The sequence below is a fragment of the Hyalella azteca genome, unplaced genomic scaffold, assembly GCF_000764305.2.
Source record: "Hyalella azteca isolate HAZT.00-mixed unplaced genomic scaffold, Hazt_2.0.2 contig15535, whole genome shotgun sequence".
Taxonomy (NCBI): domain Eukaryota; kingdom Metazoa; phylum Arthropoda; class Malacostraca; order Amphipoda; family Hyalellidae; genus Hyalella; species Hyalella azteca.
In genome coordinates, this window is record NW_025945385.1 from 134948 (window position 1) to 162199 (window position 27252).

Below are 27252 nucleotides of genomic sequence, written 5' to 3' on the forward strand. Positions count from 1 at the left end.
CATTCAGAGGTGAAGCAGCAGGCGGATGCTTCTCTCTGGGCTCACCATAAAGACTACGGCCTGCCGCTGCCGCTCTCACAATAGCAGTTGGCGCACGCTTGTGTGGTTATAGTCATATGCGGTGGTAATTAATAAATAATTATATAGGTTAAAATTTGAATTTAAAAGGGGACAAACTGATGGGAGGAAATTATGCCATGTGTTCAAGAAAAAATATACCTTTTCAACCTACCATATAGCACGTTGATATACACTGCGAAGGAACTATTGATTAGAATGATAGAGTTATAGTTGAAGCAAGTCATCTCTAAAATATTTTTTATATTATATAATTTTAGATTGGTGAATTAAAATATTTGTATGCAAAATAATAATATTCGGTAGAATTAAAAATCGCACAATAGATAAGAAAGTGCTGCCATTGGATAAAATGATAAATATCTGAAAATAATGCCATGATAATCAATTTATTTTTCAGAAGGAAAAGACGACAATATGATGATAGTAAATTGTAGCTTGATTTTACTGATGGCAGTTCTGATACAAGGACAGTTCCAGTCCTCCATTCGACCTCGGCAGTGCGATGGGGTCGTCTACATGAAGGTAATATTCGTTTTCTTCCTCTTAATATTATGCTCAATGGAGTTCAATAAAATATAACTTTAATCCGTTATAAACGAAATCATTGTGTGATTTAGATTACCTATTAGACCAGTGTTTCCCAAACTTTTTCAGGCTGGCCCCCCTTTGGCTCCCTAGTGAATTTCTAGCGCCCCCCACAGACATACGCCTCTTTTTTGAAATTTAGTACGCTGCAATTTTAAAAGATAAAGTTTAAACACAAAGTGTATTTCACAAATATAACCCAATTTAGTGAACCAATATGTTTTTCAGCTGTTTTAATTGTTTCAGCACTAGAAACCTAGGACGTCGCGGGCGAATTTACGGCCGGACTCGTGGCCGGTCTCACGATCTCCAAATTCAATTAGCAAGTAATATCTCCCAAACTAATGAACGCAGCTCTATGAAATTTGGAACACGTATTCACCAAAACCTAACGGAGATGTTTAGCTCGTAAATTTTTTTCTAATTTCACCTTCATTGCTGAGTTACACGCGTATATTGCGAAACAGGCCGAAATTCGCAGTGATCAAAGAATTTCTTCCAAACTATTGGACAGATTTGAACGAAATTTTGAATATACATTCCTAACTACCGAACGGTGATTTTTTAGCTTTAATTTTTTTCGGTTTTACCTTCGTTTGCGAGTTTTTTTTCCATTTCACTGTCATTCTTGATTTCACACTTCCTTATATTCGGCCCGTATGGCCGGGTAATTTGTCACTCAAATTCGCGGCGATCAAGAAATTTCATCTAAACTACAAAACAGATTTCAACGAAACTTTGAATATAAATATGCAACCTCTTAACGGTGATGTTTAGCTCGTGACAATTTTTCTATTTTGCTTTCGTTCGCGAGCTATAAAGATTTAGGAGGAACGACCGGCTTTTCTGCCGGCCGGTTTAACCAAGAGCCTTATACGTATAGCCGTATAACTCGCATACGAAGGCAAAACGAAAAAATTGTAAACATAACCATTGCTGAGGTTAGGTATTTAAATACTCAATTTCGTTCAAACCTATTGAGTAGTTTGAAAAAATTTCTTGATTACTGCGAATTTAAGCACGTACTGCTGTTTAAATCACGAATGTAAGTGAAATAAAAAAAATCGCGAACGAAGGCACAATAGAAAAATTTTTCACGAGCTAAACATTAACGTTCGGTAGTAAGGACTGTAAATTCAAAATTTCGTTGGAATCTGTTCAGTAATTTGAAAGAAATTACTTGATCACTGTGAATTTTGGCCCGTATTGTCATATAACTATGGCAAAAACAAACGTACGATGGCAAAATTCAAACAAGTTTCACGAGCAAAACATTATAGTTAGGTCCTAATGAATACGTGTACTAAGTTTCAGCGAGTTAAGTTAATTAGTTTTGGAGATATTCCTTGATCATTGAATTTGGAAATTGGCCGCGAGTTAATTGGCCGTGAGACGAGCCGTTAATTTGTCCGAGACGTACACCCAAGAGAAGTTAAAAAGACAGATCTGGTGAAAAAACCATGGCTGGGAGTCGTGTGCTGCATGTGTTGTGTACAAATAATCGTCAAACAAACGTTCGAACTTCTGACATTGACTTCGGACTACCGCCCCCTACCACCCTCTTCTTCCTTACCGCCCCCCAAATTCTTTCCACTGCACCTAGGGGGGCGATATCGCCCACTTTGGGAACCGCTGTATTAGACCATGCATTTTATTACATATTACCAATGCTAAATACCTATTACCAATGAGATCATATTATTATTACATATTATATTAGATAATAGATTATTATTATAAAACCAACGATTGCGCATTAATAACTTGCTTGCTCCATACAGAATTAACAGAAATGTACCACTTTAGCGAGGTTTCTATTGATCTACTTTGAAAATTACACAGGAAAATGTTGCAAGAAAGTATATATAAAAAATTAGGAAAGCGCGCCATTTTTAGTATCTGAGGCGTAACTTTTATATATATATATATATATATATATATATATATATATATATATATATATATATATATATGCTCATGTTGTAATTCTTTGGAATGACCAGAGTCGGTGTTATTTTGGAACGGTTGGCTGATGATTGCTGATGGACAGTGAAAGAGTAATATATATCTCTTCTGGAAGAGATTTCAATTCACTAAATATCAGCTTTAGGGGCAGGGCAGCCCAGTGGTTACAGTTTAGAGTACCGTACTAAGATTGAAGCAGTGAGTTGTGGGTTCAATCCAAGCTACCTGCAACAGTTCTGGTCAGACGGCGAGGTGACCGGGCGGTTGAGCACAGCAAAATTTGACTAATGAGGTGCATGTTCCAGACCCGCAACAAGCTGTGCAAATTCTGCGATGTTAAGAATAGGCGGCAGGTCTGATAGCCTAACACTGACCCCGCTATTACCATTACGGTAAGGGTCCTGTTAACATACCTTGCTCTCCTAAACATTCTATGGTTGACTCGTACAAACATCTCTGCGCAGATGACCCCTCACCAGAGGATGTACGTACAGTACGAACAGTTCGCAACGAATGTTTCCCAGCTGGACGAGATCTCAACTTGCTTCTGGATGATGGTTGACAATCCTCTTAGGCCAGCTACCATGCTCAACTATGCCTGTGAGTTGTTTACCAGCTACCATGCACAACTATGCCTGTAAGTCGTTTACTAGCAACCATGCACAACTATGCTTGGGAGTCGATTACCTGGTGCTATGTTTATACCAAGTCATCTCCGCTGGTGCTATAGACTACTTTGCTCATGAGTAACTTTCTAGCTGAAAAGGCCATGTATGGATTCATTCTACTTAGGGGCATGAACTTTAAATATCCCAATTGTTTGAATAAGACTGTTCTAATGAAGTTTTGTAAAGGCAACAAGGTACACTAACTTTTTTCACAAAGGCTGCTAACAACCTAAGCTGCATTTCCACTTATTAATTGTCTAACATCAACTCGTGCAGTGGACGAAGAGGTCAACACCGACAACATTACGTTGCAGTATCGCGGCTCAGAGTCGCTTTGGACCCTGGACATTAACGGTCAAAATGTGTACAGAAGTAAAGCCCGTCGTCTCCAGGCTCGTATGTGGTCACATTTCTGCCACTCCTGGAGTGGAGAAACGGGCGAGTGGTCGGTATGGCAGAGTGGTCAGCTCGTCGAGTCTGGAATCAACAAGGCAGTGAGTTGGACTATCGAGGAGTAAACCATCTGTGAATTCTATGATTAGGACCTCGTCAAAAGAACTTAGTTTCGTGGTATACAGGTGCGTCGTGCATGGTGCAGCATTTGTTCGAATAATGTGGACTCGAGACTTGACGACTCGACTTTTGAACCTAATAGGGGGATGTTGTAATAGCTTTGGAGACTGGAGAGCTCAGTTCATTACTCGGTGTCGTTGTAGGGCGGCGCGTGGCAGGCATCGAAGGTGATAGCTTGGGCGGTGTCCAAAGAAAACTCCGGGTATGTGTTTCCTGGAGAGATGCTAGTAGAAAAGTGGCTAATAATTTGCATGTATGTAAAAACCCCTTATAAACAGCAACAATAAATGAACGATCCCACTTCACAAGAAAATTCACAAACTCAAAAAATACAAGTCAGGGTGAACTCGAGACAGCTTGACGGGACAATCATATGTTCAATAAAAGTGCACATAGAAGCTGAAATTGACTATCATTATTATTTCTCTTTATTATTGAGGTCACAGGAAGAAAATGGGACCAAATAGTTTAGAGACCCTTGGCAGGATTTTCACATCGGTAGAAGCTAGTAGTTTTCATCTGAAACCAAAATACTTTCACTCCTGAATGGATAGATTATCATGGAGACCCATGGTTTCCCTCATGCAAAATATGAATCTTTATTGGCTAGACACTCTGACAAATCTTTGGGTTTTGCCCTTCGTACGGATTATATTATGAACCAACCATTTTAGATGAGTTAATCTCACAGAATCGTAAAGTAAAATTTGGTTGCCAGAGCCGCGGTTGGAAGATACCTGCAGGCGGCGTGCTGGTAACAGGCCAGCACCAAAATACCATCGTGAACAACAGGGGCATGGACAACGGCGAAGGCTTGGAGGGCAGTCTTACTCTCATGAGCGTCTCAGACGAACATCTCTCCACTGACCCCAGTGAGTCGATACATAAATATTTATTTAATAAAGAACAGACTCAAAATTAAATTTCAGTTTAAGCTGATTTCTGAAGAAAATCATAATATCACCTAAAATAACCTCGCACACCCTCCCCTTCCATGGCACATCTTTAAACTCTCTATGAACCACCGTCTTCTTAACGTATCGAAAATGTTACTGTAACGGCTGATCGCACGCAATTATTCTTTTTGCAAAACGAGGTCTTATAGTTGCTAAACTGTGAGCATTGCGAAGCCACGGCGTAGCCGAGACGTGTCGTGCATCGTCGTGAGAGTAGTTCAGACTTCAGAGTCTTCTCCTCGTTCAAATTGCGGTACAACATCAAATTCTTATAAATTAAGCGATCTCAAACCTTTTTCAAATTTAAGCTTTGCTACTAATTATCGTCCATCCTGTTACATTACAAGAAAATTGTGGTTTGCTGCTACAATATTGGAATCCAATTCAGTGGATTCGGCACACGTCGTTCTCTACAATTCTGTTAAATAATAAGAAAAAGACAATTTGCTGATAGAATAATGGAATCCAATTCAGTGGGTTCGGCATGCGTCGTTCTCTACACTGATAATCAAATTCCTGCAGAATCAAGACGGTACGTGGATCAAGTTTCAAAAGATTGCTCGCCGCGCGCTCGTGGAGAGATCGCCGACTGGCTGAACACTCCCAGGCTGGGGTACGGCGGAGTGAGGTCCTCTCGCGCACAGCCAGTCTGTGGCAACTTCTGAGTTGACCGCGAATTTAAACATACGTCTAAACACTTCTGGAAATATTTTAATTTTGGAAATTTTAATATTTCTATGCAATAGAAATATTCAAATTTCATATATAAAAATATTCAAATTTCATATATAGAAATATTCAAATCAAATAGAAATATTCAAATATTTCTATGCAATTGAAATATTCAAGTTGTTTTCAGAGAACCAAAAATTTTATGATAGATTGGAAATACCTTTAGCGTTTTAACCTGTTCAAATATTATTGATTGTGCGAGTATGTAGGGAATAATACTTTCAAATGTAGCTCAATAAAATTATAACACGGAATAATTTTTTCATGAAATCCTGTGCATATCGCGCAATGTGAAGGCCTTGACAGTGTACATTACCTGGATGTTTCTACCGTTGTATGACTGGGTGGATAGCTAGAGGTCAGCATAGCCCAAGTCCACAGTGCGATTCATATACCTTCCCGAGCGTAACGCAGCCGAGCATCTTCACGGCTTTTGACACAAAGCGCCCACCACAACATCGCCGTTCAGTCACAGGCACTGGTTCACAGCGCCGGAGCACAACTGGCCGGAGCGCAACAGGCCCTACCGTAACATGCTACTCCTAACGTAACCTAACCTAACCTGCGCCTGTTGCGGTAGGGCCTGTTGCGCTCCGGCGCTTTGAAGCAGTGGCTGTGTTGTGCAAAGCGGATTTACTGTTAGCCGGAGTTACCCACAGCTCATTGATCTGAGGCTATGTGTAGATATTGCATGCTGATGGTTGGCGTTGGGCCCAGGGCCTGTTTACGAGTCAATTTTGTTACTCACGGCTACGCTCCCTGTATGACTTAGGGTACTAATTTTTTTTGTAGGATTCGCTCCTCATACAATTTATAGACCCTACAATAATTATAATTCATCATGCCACTAATTTTTTAATGCATGTATATTTTACCACAAAAAAAAGTTACGAAGCCCTAGTATATGACCAAATTTTTTTATCTGGGAAGGAACTCTATAAAAGAATGATAATTTTCGCAATTACGACCCGGCAGCATGAAATGAAACAATTACAGCGAGATACAGAAAATAATTAATTCTACGCAAATTAAAATTAGTAGCAGCGAAATCGAAAATATAAAGCTTGAAAACTCTGAAAATATTCATCGTATACCCCAATACATTCCAAGCCCTCAACTTCGTATCAAGTTTACCAAAGAATTGAGCAAGCTTACCTACGACAAAAGTGTGGAACTCCACACTCTTCCGAATCTAAATAGCCTCTATAGAGGATAAATCTGCCGACCACACTCTACCAATGGTTTCATAAACCTATCTTCTCAAACTCTAAGCAAGTAGCAAGCCGAACTCCTAAACCTTGACTGAATTGTCACAAGTGATCAAAATTCAGCATGACGAAGAATCGAATTGAACTCGTGTTATTGTAAGAATAGCTACTAAAACTTGAGAATGATAAAAATTGAAATCAGCCCAAACTCTAAAGATCAATTGCTAGCTGGAGCCAACAAAAAACTCGAGTGTTACTCAATGCACAGATCAAGCCTGAGTTTTACTGCAGATACGTAAATGACATTTTCGTTGCCATTCGAGACGAAGAGCACTTGAATGAACTGCGAAGAGCTTTGGAACATGTTTCAGATTTAAAGTTTACCCATGAAATTTGACAGAATCATAAACTGCCACTCCTGGATATATTAGTGCGAATTGAAGATGATTCATTTGTCTCTAATGTTTACCGAAAATCTAGCGTTGTCGGAAAAGTGCTAAATGAAGAAAATGAATGAATGCCCTCAACGCTATAAAACCAGCACTGTGCGAGCTCTCATACAGAGAGCATTCAAGACCTGCTCATCCTAAAGGAATTTAAAAACTGAACTCAAAACTTTTAAACTAATTTTAGTAAGTAATTAGTTTTCAAATAAAACTATTGACACTGAAATATCAAGTTTTCGATCGAAAGAAAACCTTACCAACAAAGAAGCAATATCTAAGGGAACCGTCATAACAATCTATCACCAAAAAAGATGAACATAGGCCACAAAGTAGATGAACGAGTGTTACAGTCAATCATCCATAATAATATCAAGAGAACAACGGATAACGAAAAAATAACACTTCTGATCTACTACAAAAATAAGAAAATTAAAAACCTTGTCATGCATGAATAATAATCAATTTTAAAATTTCTGGACTGCTTCAAGAAACTAATGTCGTTTGTAAATTTTCATGTTAATGCAGAAGGTTGTAGACTTCTTCAAAATATAAACGACATTGGTCTTATTATCAAGACCTTAAGCCTACGATTCACATGCCATCTACACTCTGAAGGACCTAAGAACCACATGCGGAAGGCTCATAATGAGGCCATGACCCTAGCGACAGTGGAGGCCGGCACCAGCATAGTTATGCGGTGCCCCGACCCATCGCGACTGGCGATAGCTGAGGCCCTCATTATCAAGAACGAGTCTCCAGCTATCAACCTCCAAACTACAGAACTCGTCCGGACGCTGAAATTATTATCAGAGTAATTTTAAGCTTAGACTTCAAACTATATCCACAATACCCTTGATTTGAACTACTGTCATTTCCAAAAGTTCAATTTCAAGAGTTGCAAAACCCTTCACCTGCTTGATAATGAATATTGTCTTTCGAAACGTCACATTCCATTAAAATGTCATTTGGAAACCTGCTTTTTGATCTCCCGGCGCCAGCAAGAAATTTTGTTCGACTCATTGAAAAAACAAATAAGATTGGTAATAACTGTTGTTGTAATTGTTTGATTGTGGGCAGGGTGACCCAGTGGTTACAGTTCAGAGTACCAGGAGTGGAACAGAGCTGCGCGGGTTCAATCCCAGCTCTGTGCGCGTGTTTCTGGTCAGAATCGGCGAGGAGGCCGGGCAGTTAAGCACAGCAGAATTGGAGCTGTGAGTTGCGTGTTCGAGACCGCAACAAGCTGTGAATATTCTACGCTGTTAAGAATCGGCGTCAGGTCTACGACCTAATGAACGCTTAAACTGCTGTTATTATTAATGTTAATATTATTATTAATAAAAAGCATGCTGCGGGTTCAATCAAACTTGCATAAAAGAAAGGTTTCTGTCGAATTACACCATATAAAGGCTATTTATTCCAATATCGGATAGTAATACATTTCTATTAGTCTCGAGTCGTCTTCCTCTTTTCTGGTTTGGCAGAACATCAATTAAATATATTTAAACTTTTCTGAAATTCTGATAATTATTACGAATGATAGAACAGAAACAACATTGCAACACAGTGTAAAGCTGTAATTAAGCTTTGCTATTGCTATTCAATATAAGAATATTGAATAGCAATTCCCCCAGAAAATTCCCGTATTTCCTTTAGTGGTTCATAAACACCGGAAAGTCCTCACGCGGTGATAAGAACAAGAACCTGTAAACATGCTACGAAAAATACATAGAATGTCTCGATAAGCAAACCTATTGTGCATTGTGGAACGTACTTCAATGAGGGAAAAATTAGGTTAAGGCATTTTCGAAAACAGTAACAACTTTGAACCAATGAGTGAAAACGAAAATGGCTGCATCTGAGATTGCCGACGGTTTTCTTCGTAACAGAGGCCGCACTATCAAATCGCGCTTATATGCTCAGAGTTGCCGCTATTGTTATCGGGCGGTTGTAAGTACACGTAGCGGCCGAGATCGTCTGTGATTGGCAGGCTTCGCTTGAAAATCCGTCTGTTATTCGTTGACCGAATAACGAACTCTTAACTACTTATGGAGAACGGCCCGCAGGTCAGTACCGTCTGAGGAAGATCGAGGATCAGAGAATGATGTAGAGGTTTATACTTCAAATTCTTCTCATGCAATCCGAAGGATTAATCATTAATAGATCTTTAAGAAACTTCAGAAAATGTTTCTAATATATTCCTATTATATGTAAAAAATAGTCAGTAATCCAAAAAATTTCCCAACGTTTGATCAAAATTGCCTTCAATTTTACGACAAAAAGCAATCTTCATGCAAGAGATCGAATTCTGATTAAAAGAAACTCCCCGTTTTACGAAAGGTCATGAAAAACCATAGAACTTTGAATGACGGTGCAAAGAAAATGATTTAAATATTTTTATCCTTCATTTATTTACTTTGATGATTTTCAAGTTCATAATACATTTTGAGCAACCATTACAGAAACATCGAGCAAACGTGGTACATGATAAAAACTATATACCAATAATAACTGGCAGCCATGTTCTACTAAACCTGCCTCTGCTGTACATTATCCATACTTCCATCAGAAAAATCGCCTTCATAAAGTTCTCAAACTAGATCATTTCTCAATGTGTCGTGTCGACATTTGAGTCAGTTGATAAAGCAATTTGTTAACTTTATTACAAGTTTTGATTTTTAGACGAAAACCTAGGCAAAAATAGTTCAAGGAATCATCCATTATTATACAAATACATATCCCATTCGAATTCAGATTGTAGCGTGTGCCGTTGAAAATATTTAAAATCATTAACACCGAACCATAAGCCTAGGGAACTTGTAGAAACCTTAACAAATTCATACAATCGGTTTCCAATCTATGACCGGGTCAAGCGAGGCAGACTTTCCATAAAATTGACAAATATTAATCTAATTTTCATTCAGAGGTGAAGCAGCAGGCGGATGCTTCTCTCTGGGCTCGCCATAAAGACTACGGCCTGCCGCTGCCGCTCTCACAATAGCAGTTGGCGCACGCTTGTGTGGTTATTGTCTTATGCGGTGCTAATTAACAGAATGTAAAGGGATTGGTCCAAACAGCCATTTTAATAGGCGAAGAACTATAGGTATTGCGACGAGGAAATGGCATTTACAGTTCAATTTTTGAACTAAATTCTGTAAGAAAGTGTTGAGAAAAATATATATATTTGGTACTACAAATAACAAAATAATTCTTACAAGCGTCAGTTGAGACACAATTGACCTGCATCACAATGTGAAATAACAATAAACAGTATTACCAACGATACATAATATGCTGAGCATTATCTTAATTACATAATAATGCATTATCTTACTAGAATAACTTAATGAAAGCTTTGGTGCGACTTGACGATTGTAATGTATTACGGCCTTTTATTGGGAACAAGACGAACTAAAAAAGTGAAATATTATCGGTATTTCGTTAAGAAATGATGGGAAAATTTCAATGATTCGTAAATACTTGCGCGCAAATCTAAAATGGATGAAAAAATTACAAAAACAGAAGCTAGGTCATTGAACACTTATATGTAAGTTTCTATGACTAACTCAATCCTTTCCCAGCATCAGAGTAGGAAAGAATGTTGCTTGTAAATTGTAGTTTGATTCTACTGGTGGCAGTTCTGGTACAAGGACAGATCCAGTTTCCTGACTATGGAGGCCAGGGCAACAGACAACGGCAGTGCGACGGGATCCCCTACATGAAGGTAAGATTCATTTTCCTACCGCAGATTGTTTTTGTTTTGTACGAGGTCAATACGATCGAATTTCAAACCAGTTGAAATAAAATTTAACGTTGACGACACTAAATGAGCGGCGATGAGAATGTGAATAACATTAATGAATAACATCTTCATTTAGCAGGCACTCTCTGAGTTGACTGATAAATAACGTGCGTTCCTTGCGTGAGGAGCGCAGTTTGAAGTAGCTTATGTACTGTAAGCGACAGCATGCAGTTTGCACGTACATCTGTTGCATGGATTTACTGTTATCCTTCACCTTTCGCGGGTGTTACGTCGCAGATCTAAATCGCGATAAGTGAAATCCTCGACAAGCAATTGATCGACTGATAGTACTTATTTAGGTATTTATATCGTTGTTGTTTGATAATCTTTCATTGCATCGAGTGTTTATACAAACCCTTCCACTAATACAAACCCTTCCACACTGCCGATTGAGTTCCGCGGACGGTTTTAATCAACCGATCTACTTCCCCAGAAACCAACGAACCAGCGATGATCCAGGAAGTTTTGTCTCACTAATATTTTTTGTGAACCCGCGATTCAGTGAAGCTGCGGCAGGTGAAGCGCAAGATAGCGAGGGATTACTGTATTAATAACTGGCTTTATACTGAGTGAAAGCGTGTGCTAATATAAGAAATCAGTTTTCGGTGATGGAGAATCCTGCATTTTTAGAAGTTAAAAGAGAACTTCGTGATGAGAAAAGTGGGTTATCTACGAATAAGAAGCTCGGGGCAGTAAAATGGTAAAAATCAGATTGAACTTGCGAGTTATATAGAAATTAAAATTCCAAAACTAGTTGTGAAGTTTCTGGTTGAAATCAGCAAGGTCGCCGAGTGCTCAAGCATAGGCGACAGACCACCACCGTCATTTCAGAGCTGACAATTATATTATATACTATATTATTACATTGAAGAGGCTCCAATGGAATTAGGCCTGTAGCTTTAGGCTTTTCGTTTTGAAGCATTCGTTTTTTTTTGTGGTAGGTCATTATTGCGAGTGAATTGGTGCGACGAGAAAATATTCACAACTTAAGTGGTTGCAAGTACTTATTTGGCGGTGGATCAAGTTTTTAGGAAGAGGGGTTTGTGTATAGGGTTGTGATACCAGTGATAAACGGTACAAGACTTAAATGAACAATTTACATGCAGATAACTCCACACCAGAGGACAAGCCCGTTCGTGCAGTACGAACAGTTCGCAACGAACGTTTCCCAACTGGACGAGATCTCAACTTGCTTCTGGATGATGGTTGACGATCCTCTTAGGCCAGCTACCATGCTCAACTATGCCAGTAAGTGATCGTTTTATGATAAACTATGCATGGTAGTAACCAACATGAAAATATGTTCATGTATGATAGTATTCTACAGATTAACGGAGCCTCAAATATCCAAACTGTTAGGATAACTCTTTTCGTTAGGATAACTAACGTGGCAACACAAAAGGTACAGTGGCAACACATTCCACTACCTTTTATCAAGGTCATGAAGATAGTTGTATTTCGGAGGTGTTCGAATTCGCAAGTCTTAATTTACCATTTTAATTAATCCCAAAATAGTCAATAGCGTCGAAAGTTTCGTGTACAAAATTATACATTTTTAGGATTGAAAAATAGAGAGCGTTGAATGACTGTGTTTATGTTTCCATGAGGATGTTGAATACTAATAGTTTCCATAAGAAGTTTGTAAGTTGGAGTACTAGCTATTATGGGGTCGCCTGCCGAAGACCACAACTGCCCTGGATGTAATGGACCATCATGATTCCTGCCTTCCGGAACGTAGCCTTCAACACTTCAAGCCGTCCGTATCTAGGCCGTGGGTCGAACCAGCCCTCGGTCGAACGGCCACTTGTCGAAGGACAATAAATTTTGGAACAGAACTATGCTATCTGAAACCTAACCCCAGATGCGGTGAACGGAAAATTACGTAATTTAACGATGCCCGGAAGTCAGATTCGATCTGCGACTTGGTGGTGCACGGCAGGCGGTGGTCAAGGCCGGAGGAGGACAAAGCCGAGTGGTGCACGGCTGATTGGTGGATATCCGGAGAGATCCAAGGCGTTCTATTCAGGGCTTATTGGTGCATAAAATTGGTGGTGCACGGCTGCGCTCCCGCTATTATGCAGGGGAGAATTAATGCGGTCAATTTACTTAATTTATAAGGCTAATTGGCAATCTTTGACTCGTGCAGTGGACGAAAGGGTCAACAACGACAACATTACGTTGCAGTATCGCGGGTCAGAGTCGCTTTGGACCCTGGTCATTAACGGTCAAAATGTGTACAGAAGTAAAGCTCGTCGTCTCCAGGCTCGTAAGTGGACACATTTTTGCCACTCATGGAGCGGAAAAACGGGCGAGTGGTCGGTGTGGCAAAATGGCAATCTCATCGAGTCTGACGTCAATCAACAAGTGAGTGGTCGAGAAATTACTCATTAAAATCAAGGAGTTCGAAGATCGAGACTTAGTTATATAGAAGCTAACGTATTTTCGCGGTACGGAGATGCTTAGTGCATCGTTTAGTGTTCGGGAAATAAATGGGAGAAGCCTTTAGACGATTGGACGTTCGCATTCAATATAATCTTAATGGTTATCACATAATTAAATATCGAGTTTTAGACTCATTTTGCACTATCTGCTCATGTGCACAAAAATCATTAGCTCGGAAACAATCGAAGAGCCACCAACCGATTGAACAATAGATTTCTGAAAAATAAAATTTTCTTATGATATATGAATTCATAAACTGAAAGAAAATGAGTCGGGAGTGATATCGAGAGTGATAGATGAAGAAATCATGAGGTCAATATTTAGCAAGAGATGCCGAAAATTCGCTGTCACATTATAATAAGCATTTTTTTGCATAACTGATTAAAATCTCTCCGAAAATGACAATGGAATCTAATTTAAACCCGGCAATCGATTGTCAGAGCCGCGGTTGGAAGATCCCGGCAGGCGGGGTGCTGGTAACATGCCAGCACCAGAATACCATCCAGAACAACGGCGGCAGGGACAACGGTGAGGGCTTAGAGGGCAGCCTCACCCTCATGAGCGTCTCGGACAAACATCTCTCCACTGACTCAAGTGAGTAAATCAAACCACTGATTCAGCTTATATACTTTAGAAGCAATCAGCTCTTTTTCTGTGATGTCAGAGTGAGTACACAATCTTCTGCTCAAACAATAACAGTCACCCATCTCCCAAGTGACATCAGTCTTAGTCATGTACCCTAAGTGGGAATGTCGTGACTTCACACGCGCATTTCTCTCTCAAAAAATTCGTTCTCAGTTCTCTCTGCAAAATATATTCTTATGCATAATAAAAACCTTAAATTCTCGTCAAATAAGTTATCCTTTACACGAAGGGGATTCGATCCAAAGCATATTTCGTTCTTAATATCGTGTTTTTGCAGTATCAAGACGGTACGTGGACCATGTTTCAAAGGATTGCTCGCCGCGCGCTCGTGGAGAGATCGCCGACTGGCTGAACACTCCCAGGCTGCGCTTTGGGGGAGTGCGGTCTTCTCGCGCGCAGGCTGTCTGTGGCAACTTTTAAGTCGACCGCAACACAAACTATTTAATTAAATAAGGAGATTTCAAGACCGAGAACTTCTAATTTCTTAAAAATATACTGCGAACTTCTCAATTTTTTCATATTGTAGAAATTTGTGTGTCCAAAATTTGTTTACAAGTTAACCGGAACAGTATCGAAAAATTTGTAAATACCTAAAATCTCGTTATGGATCAGGGAGTATCAATCGCCTTTAACTACGTCAAACATTGTTACGGCATGTGTGGAGTTCGAGTTCATTTTCTTGTTCAACAAAAATTTAGGGCAGAAGCATTTTGACCGATATTTATTTTGGTAACAAAAGAGTTCGGCAGAAGCTTTCATTTTATGCAAGTTTGATTGAAGACCAGAGCATGCTTTTTATTGTGAAATGTGTACACTTTCCATGTGCACGTCTACCCAAATTTGAGTTGATATATTTTTTCGTTTGATTCGTTCCTTTCACAATTTACTGTTAACCTATACTAATCAAAAATCGGTAGATAACAAACATTAATCGTACCACAAATGATTTTGACGAACTACATTAAAGTCAATCATGTTCAAGTGTAAATTGATTTCAACCAAATGAAAACCAGATATATTTTACCCAATTAATAAACAACAATATTAAAAAATAATCGAAAACACTAAAAAGCTTCCCAGAATGAGAATAAAACTGAAAAAATAATAATTGGAGAAAATTTAGCATCATTTATCAAGGTGCCTACACCGATAAACACGAAAAAGACTGAACATCAAGCATCAAGTTCGTAATTATCACGACTGCAGAAAACTCCAGTGGAAAAATTTATAAGTAAAATAACATTTGAAAATTTCTGTGAAAATAATAGTCACCTTCGGTAGCACGAGTTAAACCTAGCTTGAGTATTGTTCTGGAACAAATACAAAAAGAATAATGTTTTCAGTAGAATGCGTTTGTTCTGCTTAAGCCTTAAATTTGCTCAGGAAAGAATATTGCGAGTATACCATAGGCCTTAAAGGACAACTTGTGAACACGCAATATTTTTTCGACATACTTTTCAATATGGGCAGGGTGGCCCAGTGGTTAAAGTTCAGAGTACCATAATAGACGCAGAGAGGCGCGGGTTCGATCCCAGCTCTTAATATGATATATTATTAAGCGATGTTCAATGCATTGTTACTGACTACTTTTTCTCCTTGGAAAAATTTTTATAGGAATGGAATGACATGAAAATAAGAACATTTTTTAGCCGTTTTTAATAAATTGCTGACATGGAAAATTTCTACATCGACTGAAATACACCAATGATTACATAGAATCCTGCACGTATAGATTTTAATATGCTATATTCTAACTCATTTAATTCACAGATGTGCATTAAAATAATCGTTCATGTGGTAGCATATGGAAAACTTTATACAAAATTGTGTTGTTTTTTGCATTCATTCTCTTCATATTTAAAAACATAATTACGCTCATATATGTACGACCATGACGCTCATAGACCAGACTGCGAAGTGGGCTGTGAAAGAAGAGTGCATGTTTACCTTGAAGACAAAATTTATTGCCGGCGCCTGCAGGAGAGTATGACAACCAAAGGTCTGGTCGTGCTTTAATCTACGGAAGTTTCACCTACCCTTGGGCTTCAAGTGCTTATATATAATACTATAATAATAATTCAGAAATGTTTGAGGTAGCGATCAATGAAGAATAAATAGTTGAACCGACGTATATCGAGAAATTGCTAGAAAAGTCACACGCTTTACGATTATCGGGGTGCAAGATTTCATCCTCCCTGATAACAGTTGAAATAAAAAGTTTACATAATTTATCTTAATGTCTACACATTGAAAATAATTAGCCAGGATAGCATTCCAAATTTCAGACTTATATCTTATTTATGAGGGGAGTTATTGGACCTAGTAATAGTTATAAAATTACATTAGCGACTAACGCGGCTGAGCCGGCTGAACGGGCCTCTTAAGCAAAGCGGTAAATTGGAGCAGTGAGTTGCGCGTTCGAGACTGCAAAATGCTGTGAATGTTCTGCGATGTTAAGAATAGGCGACAGGCCTACGGCCTGCTAAACGCTGAAACTGCTATTATTATTATAATAACAATTGCGCGTCTTTAAGCCGTAAATAGCAATATTACAGTAATAAGGTTAGTATAAGTTGAAGCTTCCGGTTTAGGAACACGTGAATATAGACCAACAAAACCATTGCTCGTATTAAAGGACAACAGATTCAAAATATAACTTTAATTCCATTTCATATTTAGACAGTAATAGAACGATTGGCGACAACAACAACTGTTGTCAATGTCATTCAATTGTCCAATCGTAAAGTTTGAATTAATTGTTTTCAAGCTACAAAGTAGCGACTATTTCACTTTTTAGGTACGTGTGCCAAGATAAGGCGCGGGTCAAAATACGAATCCGAGTCATTCATGTTTTGAAACAAAATACTGGTAATAATAATAATAATAATAATAATAATAATAAATGAATAATGCATACAGTACCACGCCATCTTAATTGACGATTAGTTTCCTCACAAGTCTGCCGCAAAGTGAGTGAAAATAATATGCATTCAAAAATTACTTTTTAAAGACAACACTTCTAATGAGACCAGTGTCTTCGACGTTACACATGTACAATGAATTTCTAATTGTATTTTTAAATATTTTAAAAGAATTATTTTTTCGGTTTTCCTGTCATATTAAAAAAAATTAAATTATTTATTCTATCAATTGATTCAAGCATTGTCTCCGACTTTGTGTGCAAAAATTTCAGATCGATTGGACAGGTAGAACTTTAGAACCATGATTGAACTAGTATAGTTCAGCCATGGGCAGAAGTTTGTTATATAACAATTATAAGTTTTGTAGCAGACAAATTTAACAAACAAAAAGGGAAGTTAAAGAGAAGTGTTGTAAAATTGTAAATCATCGAAGATAATTAACTTAACATATATGACTACATGATGGTCATAATTTGTGTACATGCCTTTCAAATTTCATAGTTGGTGGAAAAAGCACAAAAATAAGTTTCTTCGAGTTCGAGGTGCAAATAAAGTGGCGTTTCATAATTCGTGCGCGAGCGTACAGCGTAGCTATGATCCAATTTGAATAAAATGCCACGCCAGTCTGCATGCTTACTGGAATAATTGTAAACGTTGAAATAATGACTTTTCACTAAACTGTTCTCCCATGATATACAAAGTTTTTTGGTTTTGAACTGGCTAACGCTTTTTTTTTTTTGACAAGGGAAATGTTATGTATCGATTTGCCACTTGAAAGGTAAAATCTTCGTAAATTTTGATTTTAGATAAACCTTGATAGAAACGAAAAGCGTAGCTATTTTAGCTTTCGTCTCATTCCATTGATAAATATTTTTTTCATACAGTAATAGTGGCAAATTTTATAATTCTTTGAAAAATAATAATTCCCATAGCAAGAGCATCGATTTCGCAGAACAAATGATGGAGGCCTCAAAGAACTAAGTCTTCAGAAGAAGAGATTATATTCTTAGTTTTCTTTCAAAAGTATAATTTACGTTTAATTGGGATTCAATAGTTTCTGTTTACCAGCATAAATCAGTATTTGAAGAAATTATGAACGGAGAACCTGCGGAAATATGAAGCTTGCTCAAATAAGGACGCAGGTTCACAGGTTGCCGTTATTTTTATGGTTAATTCCCGCCTTTCCTTCCGTTGTCCATAACACCGGAAAGAGAATGCACGTGGTGATAAGAGTAACATATGCAGCGGGAAAACATAACATCTATAGAAAATATCACCATTTACTGACCTTTTTGACGTGTACAAGAAGCCGGGAAAAGATAACGTTGTGAAACAAAGATTAATATGAAAGGACGTTAGCATCTAAATGCACATTGTCATCGTATCCCAGAAATACATATTTAACCAGTTCACAAGTAAATAAGAACACGGAACGTCAGCTAAAGCCTAAAAAATTTCATGCATTCGGTATCCAAAACGTCAGAGGTTAAGAGCAGCCATGCAAATGGCAGGATGTTTCGGATAGTGAAACAGATTTTAAAAAATATAACTCAGTACTCACTGCAGTGAGTGACAGAGAGCGCATTTTCTCGTCGACGAAAACGTGAAATCACGGACGGACAGACTGACAGACGGACGGACAGACTGACATGACCAGCAAAATAGCGCCGTTTTCCATAAATGTGAAAATGCGCTAAAAAGGGAGATTTTTCTTGCGCGTTTAGCGACAGTTCCGGTAGCAGGCGGACGCTTCTCTCTGGGCTCACCATAAAGACTACGGCCTGAGGCTGCCGCTCTCACAATAGCAGTAGACGCGTCCTTGAGTGGTTATGGTAAGATGCGGTGGTAATTATTTAAAGCCGCATTTTTATTTTTAATTTCCTTTATAAGAGGAAAGTGTTGAAGCCGTCACTACGATACGAGGGCAAATGGATTATTCAAGCGGGTTCGCCTTGTGACAGAATTTTTATCGCACTAAAAGCTTAATATTACTGGAATTATTTACGATGAACTTGCATCATAATGCTGAAATGGACGGATCTAAATAAAATTGGTTAAAGTAGTAGTGAGAATAAGTGAAAAAGAGTAAATCATTTGCCGATGTGGATTAAAGTTACAAAGAATGTAAGATCCCATCAACAGAGCACACAAATAACGAGAAACGAACCTGACACCGTCCAAATAAGAACAATTTTACCGTGATTTTTCAGACTCTTGTATGACATGTTTAACCATTTTTTCACCGACTGCAACTGTTACTACGTGGCACGTAGATAGGAAGAGTCCGGTAGAAAATTAGAATGTGATAGATGAGTAAAACTGAATTATTCTTCAGGCAAATAGTACCTACTTGGTATCAATTTTAGAAGAAATAAAAAACTGCTATGGCGGGATAAGATTGAGTCATAGTGATTATAAATTTCTTCAGAAATTCAACACACGGCTCGGCTAAATAAATATTTCTCCCTTCAGGAAGAGACAACAAAATGTTGTTCGTACACGTTACTTTGATTCTACTAGCATCAGGGCTGGTTAATGGACAGTATTTCGGCTCGAACGACGGGACCAGTGCAAATCAAGTCATTCATTTCCCTTCCATTGACCAGAGCCGCAGACCTGGGCAATGTGACGGGGTCGTTTACATGAAGGTAATATTTTATTTATCGCATACCATCTCTTTTTGCTTTTTACTGATTTCATTTTATTTCAACGTTTTAAATCACAGAAAAAAAAGGCTGGCAGATAAACATGCATTACTGTTAGATACCTTCGTTTCTCATATATTTGTGATAGTTCATATTATAACGTGTGACGATCAACTATCGAACATTAATTGCGACCTGAATTCAATGCATTAATTAAACCGTTTATTTCACACGAGTCAGATTTATAGAAGATTATTACTAACCGGAAAATGGAGGTAAGAAGATATACATTGATCTTAATTTTCGAAGGGTGACTCGAACAATCATCTCTGCGCAGATGACCCCTCACCAGAGGATGTACGTGCAGTACGAACAGTTCGCTACGAACGTTTCCCAGCTGAATGAGATCTCAACTTGCTTCTGGATGATGGTTGACAATCCTCTTAGGCCTGCGACCATGCTCAACTATGCCTGTGAGTTGTTTACCAGCTACCATGCACAACTATACCTGTTAGTTGTTTACCAGCTACCCTGATTAACGATGTCTGTGCGTTGTTTACCAGCTACCATGCACAACTATAATGCTTGGGGATCGATTACCTGTCGTTTACCTAGTGTCATGCTTAACGATGTCTGTGAGTCATATACCTGGTGCTAGGCTGTGCTAAACTTAATCGGATTATGTCGGGTTGTGCAGTGGACGAAGAGGTCAACACCGACAACATTACGTTGCAGTATCGCGGGTCAGAGTCTCTTTGGACCCTGGACATTAACGGTCAAAATGTGTACAGAAGTAAAGCTCGTCGTCTCCAGGCTCGTATGTGGTCACATTTCTGCCACTCCTGGAGTGGAGAAACGGGCGAGTGGTCGGTATGGCAGAGTGGTCAGCTCGTCGAGTCTGGCATTAATCAACAAGTGAGTGCTTGAAAGACAAACGGGGTCAATGATCTGAGAATTCAAACAATGAAGAATTGGTCATCAGGAAACTAAACGTGATCTCAAGATAGAAAGAAGGTTGGTCAGGACTTAGTGTCCGGTAAGCAAAAGTTGAAGACCATGGTGTCGAAGCAAATGTTTTGACTTTGCTGTCGGTTTGGTTCTTGGTGTCAATTTTGTCATAGGATTCGCCTGAAATCACTTGCTCGAACACCTTATGTGCTATTAAATTTCTATAGGCACATGCAGTATCTACTATCATCATTGCTTAAAAGGGTAACTACTGTTATCATTATTATTACTCTATACACAAGATTAATAAAGTTCGGTAGAGCTCACCGAATTTGAGAGTAAATATTGAACAATGCTTTTTAATCTGAACCATACGCTCATTACTCGTGCAGAATAGGTACGACGCAGATAGTTCATGGGAAGAAAACACACCTTGTAAAATACAGTTTTATAGCTGGCTTTCCGATTGTAGTGTACTTAAATCTAATATTCGACTTGAAATGTAATATTTTTCGATTCACTTTCCGTGTAGAATCGTAAAATAAAATTTGGTTGACAGAGCCGCGGATGGAAAATACCGGCCGGCGGGGTGCTGGTAACAGGCCAGCACCAAAATACCATCGTGAACAACATGGGCATGGACAACGGCGAAGGCTTGGAGGGCAGTGTTACTCTTATGAGCGTCTCAGACAAACATCTCTCCACTGACCCCAGTGAGTAATTTTACTCATAATTTAATATTAATTCGACATAAAGGAAACTAATCCTCTTCCATGAGCCCATAACCTCTGACTGTGAACAACATTCCTCCGATCAACACACAACTGTCGTCTCCAAACTTACTTCATTCATTAGTACGAGTCACCATAGTGAACATTACAACTAGGCGAATACATCAATTTTCTGCATACTTTAAGGCATAATCCCGTTTTAAAATCTATTCATGAATGGCAACATCATGAACAAAATTTACATTAGAAAACTACTCGGCAGGTCACACTCGTTTTGTAAAGCCCGAATATTTCCAAGTTTATGAAAGAAAGTTTAACCCTCTAGCTGTTGTTATCATTTCCAATTTAAGCCCTCTATGTATAGGGTCGTGTTGCGTGTAATTTTGACCCGAAGACAAAATGAGTGTTAAATCCAGTGCATAATGCTATTCTCATTTTTGTCAGCTTCGAGACGGTACGTGGATCAAGTTTCAAAAGATTGCTCGCCGCGCGCTCGTGGAGAGATCGCCGACTGGCTGAACACTCCCAGGCTGGGGTACGGCGGAGTGAGGTCCTCTCGCGCACAGCCAGTCTGTGGCAACTTCTGAGTCGCTTATGACGCATATACCTTGCCGTGACGCTTTTAAATCAATAACGGAAACTTTTGAGCTCATAATGAAAAGCGTCTTGAAATTTTCATTGAATTTCTGAGAATATGTACTCCACAGTAGTAAAACAAGCGTACGTCAGATAGGAAGTTTGGTAAGTCAATTCCATTAATGGTCGTGAGATGTTCTCAAAAAGAGAAATGAATTACAACTACATTGCATTTTGTCCTTACCAAATTGTGTTCGGACCGGTGTTGCTGAACTGATAATCAAGATGGTCTCAAAAAACGTTAAAATTAAATTGTATTTACATTTTATTTGCTACTGAATTCTGTAATAGTTTTAATTAGTGCGAAGTTTACACATTAAGACGCATGTGCTAAGCTAAGATTGAGTTTTTCACTCAGATTCATTTTGTTTTGCAGTGCAATTTTAGCGTCTCAATTTAGGATTTAGCCAAATACAATTTTTCGTCATACCATAAAACTTTTCAACAGCATTTTTGAAGCATGGAGTGCACTTTTAAAGCGCCTGTATGATCGTGTTATTTTGGGTATGGAGTAAATACCATCCTTTTTCAAATCACCGAGCACAAAATTTGCACACAGGACGAAACAGTAAAAAAAACTTTCAATACAAAAACAAATTGAAGACAAATAAAAAGTCGAGTTATAGGCAATAGCTCGCAATTTAAAAGAATCCATACTCAAAAAAGTATTAAAAAAATGAAATTTTGGAGAAACTTGAAGAAAGTAAACACAAAATCTGAAATACCATCTCTGAATCCAACAGGACTCAAGTTATAATAGGAAAACTATAGCAAAACGATTGTTGAATCTTCAGAAACTGGGGCCTCTGACCTATTTGTAATGCTAATTTACGATAGGAAATGAAAACTCAACAGCCAACAATATTATTGCTAAAACACATTAAATGCACTCCACATGACTGGTATGAATATAGAAATATATCAATATACACACGCTAATAAGAAACTCTATATGTATCAAGAAAAGAGTTTTTTAGACTCCAATAACAAATACAAACACAGCTTTTTGAGTAAATATTCACACATGCGAACAATCTAAGAATAATAGAATCTAGATGGCTAATCCTTTCCTGCTTTTGTCAATGCCTTCAAAATTACTTTGATGTTAATACATGTTATATCAAAGTTAACATATATCGATCAAAGAACAAGAATTTTGTTAATGCCATTAAGTGGAATGCTATGAAATAATACATTTTTGACATGCAAGCGTAACGACCCAAGATTGGCACTTGAAGTGAAGCTTCCAACGTGGAGTAGAAAACGGCTTATACAATATAAAAAAATTTTAAACAAATAAAGAATTTACTTAACCACAATTTTTTGGTATACAAATTGTACTCAATAAAATTACTTGCCTCACATTGATTATGCAAATATCATTACTTAAATACCATTACAACGAAGTCCAAATTACAGTTGCCAAAGTGTTAGAGAATCGTGCATGATGCTAAGTACCCAGACTGCTAATAAATTCCTCGCCTCCAACGGAAATTTCAGCCGTGAGCGACTGGTCTGGTGGCGGCGCATCTGAAGCCAAGATTGCTGGCGGTGCTGTCCGGTGTGTTCTGACTCCTGGCAGCACATCGGTATCTGAAAATATCATCAGCTTAAAAACAAAATGAACTAGCGCAAATAAATCACAAGGTGGAAATATCAAACCATTATATAATCACAGTTTATTGACCATTGTGTAAAACAACCAAATGAATGATTTCTAATATGGAAAGCGCGTATATGGTACCTAGCGATTCAAAATCGCACATCGGTATCTGAAAATATCATCAGCTTAAAAACAAACTGAACTAGCGCAGCTAAATCACAAGGTGGAAATGTGAAAGCATTACATAATCACAGTTTATTGATCATTGAGTAAAACAACCAAATGAATGACCCCTAATATGGAAAGCGCGTACATGGTACCTAGCGATTCGAAATCGAGTGTGTTATTTTCCAGCTATTGCCTGGATTCAAATTAGGAGAGGAATTTTCTTTAGGCTGATTGCATGAGTAATTTGCACAAATATCAAGCGCAACCAAGAGGAAGATTTTTATTGCAGAAAAGTGCGATCATGAGATCTGGCCCTCAGTAGTGCGGCATCAGCTGCAGTACACGTTAGTGGTCGAATTCATAGGCTGCGTTCGGAAAAGGGGAAGAATTTCTTCCGAAAATCTGTTTGCATAGGGAAGTGTTAGGACCAAGAAGCATTCAACACAGGAAGTAAAAATACAGTGATATTCTAGTTGTTCTCTGAGGTCTCTTTATTTTGTTATGTGAGCTCAGCTAGCGGCTTAGTCCAGACCAGAAAAAGTACTTCTCAGTGCATCTGAATAAACCCCCTTTAAGTTAAACAGAGCTCAGCTCACTGCTCAGACCACACATTTACCTGTAACAATACTGCGCGGTGCACCTGAATAATCCCCCTTTAAGTTAAACAGAGCTTATCTCACTTCTCAGACCAGACATTTACCTGTAACAGTACTGCTCGGTGCACATGAATGATCCGCCTTTCTTGACTTTATCAGTGCCAAAGCTTGGAGGAGACTGAAATGATTAAAACGTCACCTCAATTTTTGAGAAGTGGATAATTACAGATAAGAATCATCAATATAAGAGCTTCAGTTTAAATACCGAACATTTGAATTAACTTCTGTAAAGATCAGATAAAGGTATTCTAAGAAATGCCTTTAGCAAATACGGCAAAGCAGAAGAAATGACATAAGTAAATCTAAATGCAATATATAAAGGTAGGGCCAACTAGGGATGATGTATGAACAATTAATTTAAAAGACTAAGAAATGTACCTAGTGATGTAATTGATACCTCACTAATGATTCACGAATTTAAATAAGCCTTATAAAAATCATATGAAAATAATCAGTCTGAACAACAGAAAAAAAATTATACAACACATGGTCAAGATGAAACTGAAGGCCATCAGATTAATTAGCTAACAGGAAAATTTTATTCATTAAAAATTTTATTCATTAAAAATTTTAATCATTCTATGAACTCTAGAGTGAATATAATTTTCATAAATGGTATCCAACATCCTACTAAAATACTAATGTAGATTAATTAGACTTTGCTAATGCCAATTTATACCGTACACGCCAATAATATTCAGTGCAGTCAGATTCAAAGGATTGAATTACAAATATTACAAGGTACTGCAAAAAATAAAACAAATCATTCAGACCTTGCCATTGACGTGATCCACAGTCCACCAGTCTTCCACCCACTCCCAAACGTTGCCTATGATGTTGTGAAGACCATAAGCGTTGGGTGGGAAGCGGCTGACATCGCAGCGCCCTGCACACCCATCACTACCATTGTCAGCAGTTGGGAACTGGCCTTGCCACGTGTTGGCCCTGCCAGAAATGAATTTATGAATAAAAATTGTCTGAAACTGTACAACACAAGAATTGAATTACCCGAAGTAAAAGAAAAAATATCTTCTTGTCTTGTCCATATCCCATGTTCATCTACCAGAGTCACCACCAACTGAAATGAATCGTCAGGATCTTCTATCTTAAATGAGACCACAAGTTGTAACTAGATCACGGTAGAGAATTATAAATTACAAAGATCACAAACCTATGAACATTAGCAGGAGTAAAATTGTTGCCCCAAGGGAAAAGCCTGTTTTCTTTGCCTCCTCGGCATGCCCGTTCCCATTCTGCTTCCGTGGGAAGTCGCTTGTTAAGGTGCTTGCAATAAGCCACCGCATCATTCCACGATACATGAACCACTGGTTCATGCCATGCATCTGAAATTTTTGTAGTGATTTATTCTTATAAACGTACAGGAAAAAAGTTAAAAATCGATAAAACAGGTACATACTACCAGTCAAACAAGTTAGTCAATTACAGTAGTATTACATTACAAGTGTCAACATGATTCATGAGACTAGTTGGAAAGTTGTTGAAAAATTTAGTATCAGGTGAATAAATAAAACAGAAAGTTACTGGAAGCAAGATGTCTGAGGTGGATCAGACCAGTTATTTTGGTAAATAAGAAATATATATAACTTGTATAATCTCTGCTTCACATACCTTTTAGGCTAGAGTCAGGTCCTGTGGGATGCCTCCAGTCAGTCCCTTTAACAGGAAGCCACCAAGGAGCAGCAGCAACTGCTTGTGTTATGGTTGACTTGACTGCATGTGTCAGCTCTAGTTCCATGACAAATGAATCACCAAACTTCTCAGCCTGCAAATAAATTTAGCTAATCAACTAATTACACTCAACTAGTGCATGAAAAATTACTGAAACCCAATGTAAACAATGTATAGTCAGAATACCTGAAAATACTGAAAAAGTTTTGAAATTGTATTGTATTAAAAGGAACTAGTTGGAAGGCTTTCACAAATAATCAATGTAGAAATTACTTTTACTTTTTAAATTTGCAAAAAAATGACAATTTTGAATCTGGACAAGACATATTATATAGGTACTATAATTATTTAAACAACATGGCTGTCAGGCTCAGTAACAGTATTTCAGAAATAACCATGTATGCGCAAGTCTGAAATGAAAATCTCACCTCAGTCACATAATTTGTTTCCTTAACAAACTTGGCAAATTTAGCATTGCTCACTTCATATTTATCAAGATAGAAAGGTTTCACCTCAATTAATCTGGCAGGACCTTCACCATCAGCAATAAATATTGGTGAATCAGTTCCCATTGTGAATTTTCCACCAGGAATGAGTACCATATCTTCAACAAGGTCTTCAGAAAAACAATTGTGTTCACACTTGGGTGTCTTTCCATTATCCATTGAATAATTCTCATCAGAGTTAGATTTTTCTTGATAATTTTGTAGTGATGGCACACCAGCTTCAACAACCAAGTCATTAAGATGCGATGCATAAGCCTTTGTGTTGACATTTGCTTTGTCAGCATCAAACTCATCAACATTCACTCTTGATTCAGGTGACAGAGAAGCATGCTGTCTGTTAGTCTGGCATCCACAAGTTTGTGTATCTTCTTTAGAAAGTGCTGAGCAGGATTGGTCATCAGATGTAGCAAGCAGGACAAAACTGGCAATGATGATTGATGTAACAAGATAATATTCTTTAGAATCCATAATTAAAACAAGGGTATGCAGCAGTCTCAGATGAATCTATGAGCTCTTCAATAAAGAAGATACTTAGCATAGCTCAGAATTTTCTAGCTTTTAAGCTGAAATTATCTATTAACAACAAAAATTTTATACAAAATATTATTTTAAATATAATAGAAATAACCTTCATTAGATCATTAGCATT

General features: G+C 38.1%; 4 protein-coding genes across 4 annotated transcripts; 3 read left to right on the forward strand and 1 right to left on the reverse strand.

Annotated features, from left to right (window-relative positions):
* Nucleotides 1–439: 439 nt before the first annotated feature.
* Nucleotides 440–23343, forward strand: LOC108665421 (pentraxin-related protein PTX3-like). Its single transcript, XM_018152169.2, has 6 exons — nucleotides 440–603; nucleotides 3096–3231; nucleotides 3576–3793; nucleotides 4591–4744; nucleotides 5351–5494; nucleotides 21934–23343. The coding sequence occupies exons 1-5, from the start codon at nucleotides 496–498 to the stop codon at nucleotides 5491–5493; spliced, it is 759 nt and encodes a 252-aa protein (XP_018007658.1). The 5' UTR covers nucleotides 440–495; the 3' UTR covers nucleotide 5494; nucleotides 21934–23343.
* On the forward strand, nucleotides 10281–14545 carry LOC108665420 (pentraxin-related protein PTX3-like). Its single transcript, XM_018152168.2, has 5 exons — nucleotides 10281–10935; nucleotides 12120–12261; nucleotides 13160–13377; nucleotides 13896–14049; nucleotides 14378–14545. Exons 1-5 carry the CDS (start codon nucleotides 10810–10812, stop codon nucleotides 14518–14520), a joined length of 783 nt encoding a protein of 260 aa, XP_018007657.1. The 5' UTR covers nucleotides 10281–10809; the 3' UTR covers nucleotides 14521–14545.
* LOC108665419 (pentraxin-related protein PTX3) lies at nucleotides 18852–23343 on the forward strand. The gene is made up of 5 exons (XM_018152167.2): nucleotides 18852–19669; nucleotides 20004–20139; nucleotides 20364–20581; nucleotides 21174–21327; nucleotides 21790–23343. The coding sequence occupies exons 1-5, from the start codon at nucleotides 19508–19510 to the stop codon at nucleotides 21930–21932; spliced, it is 813 nt and encodes a 270-aa protein (XP_018007656.1). The 5' UTR covers nucleotides 18852–19507; the 3' UTR covers nucleotides 21933–23343.
* Nucleotides 22836–27215, reverse strand: LOC108665418 (formylglycine-generating enzyme). Its single transcript, XM_018152166.2, has 6 exons — nucleotides 26526–27215; nucleotides 26038–26191; nucleotides 25580–25751; nucleotides 25182–25353; nucleotides 24453–24526; nucleotides 22836–23574 (listed from the first exon to the last, which is right to left on the reverse strand). Exons 1-6 carry the CDS (start codon nucleotides 27069–27071, stop codon nucleotides 23478–23480), a joined length of 1215 nt encoding a protein of 404 aa, XP_018007655.1. The 5' UTR covers nucleotides 27072–27215; the 3' UTR covers nucleotides 22836–23477.
* Nucleotides 27216–27252: the final 37 nt, after the last annotated feature.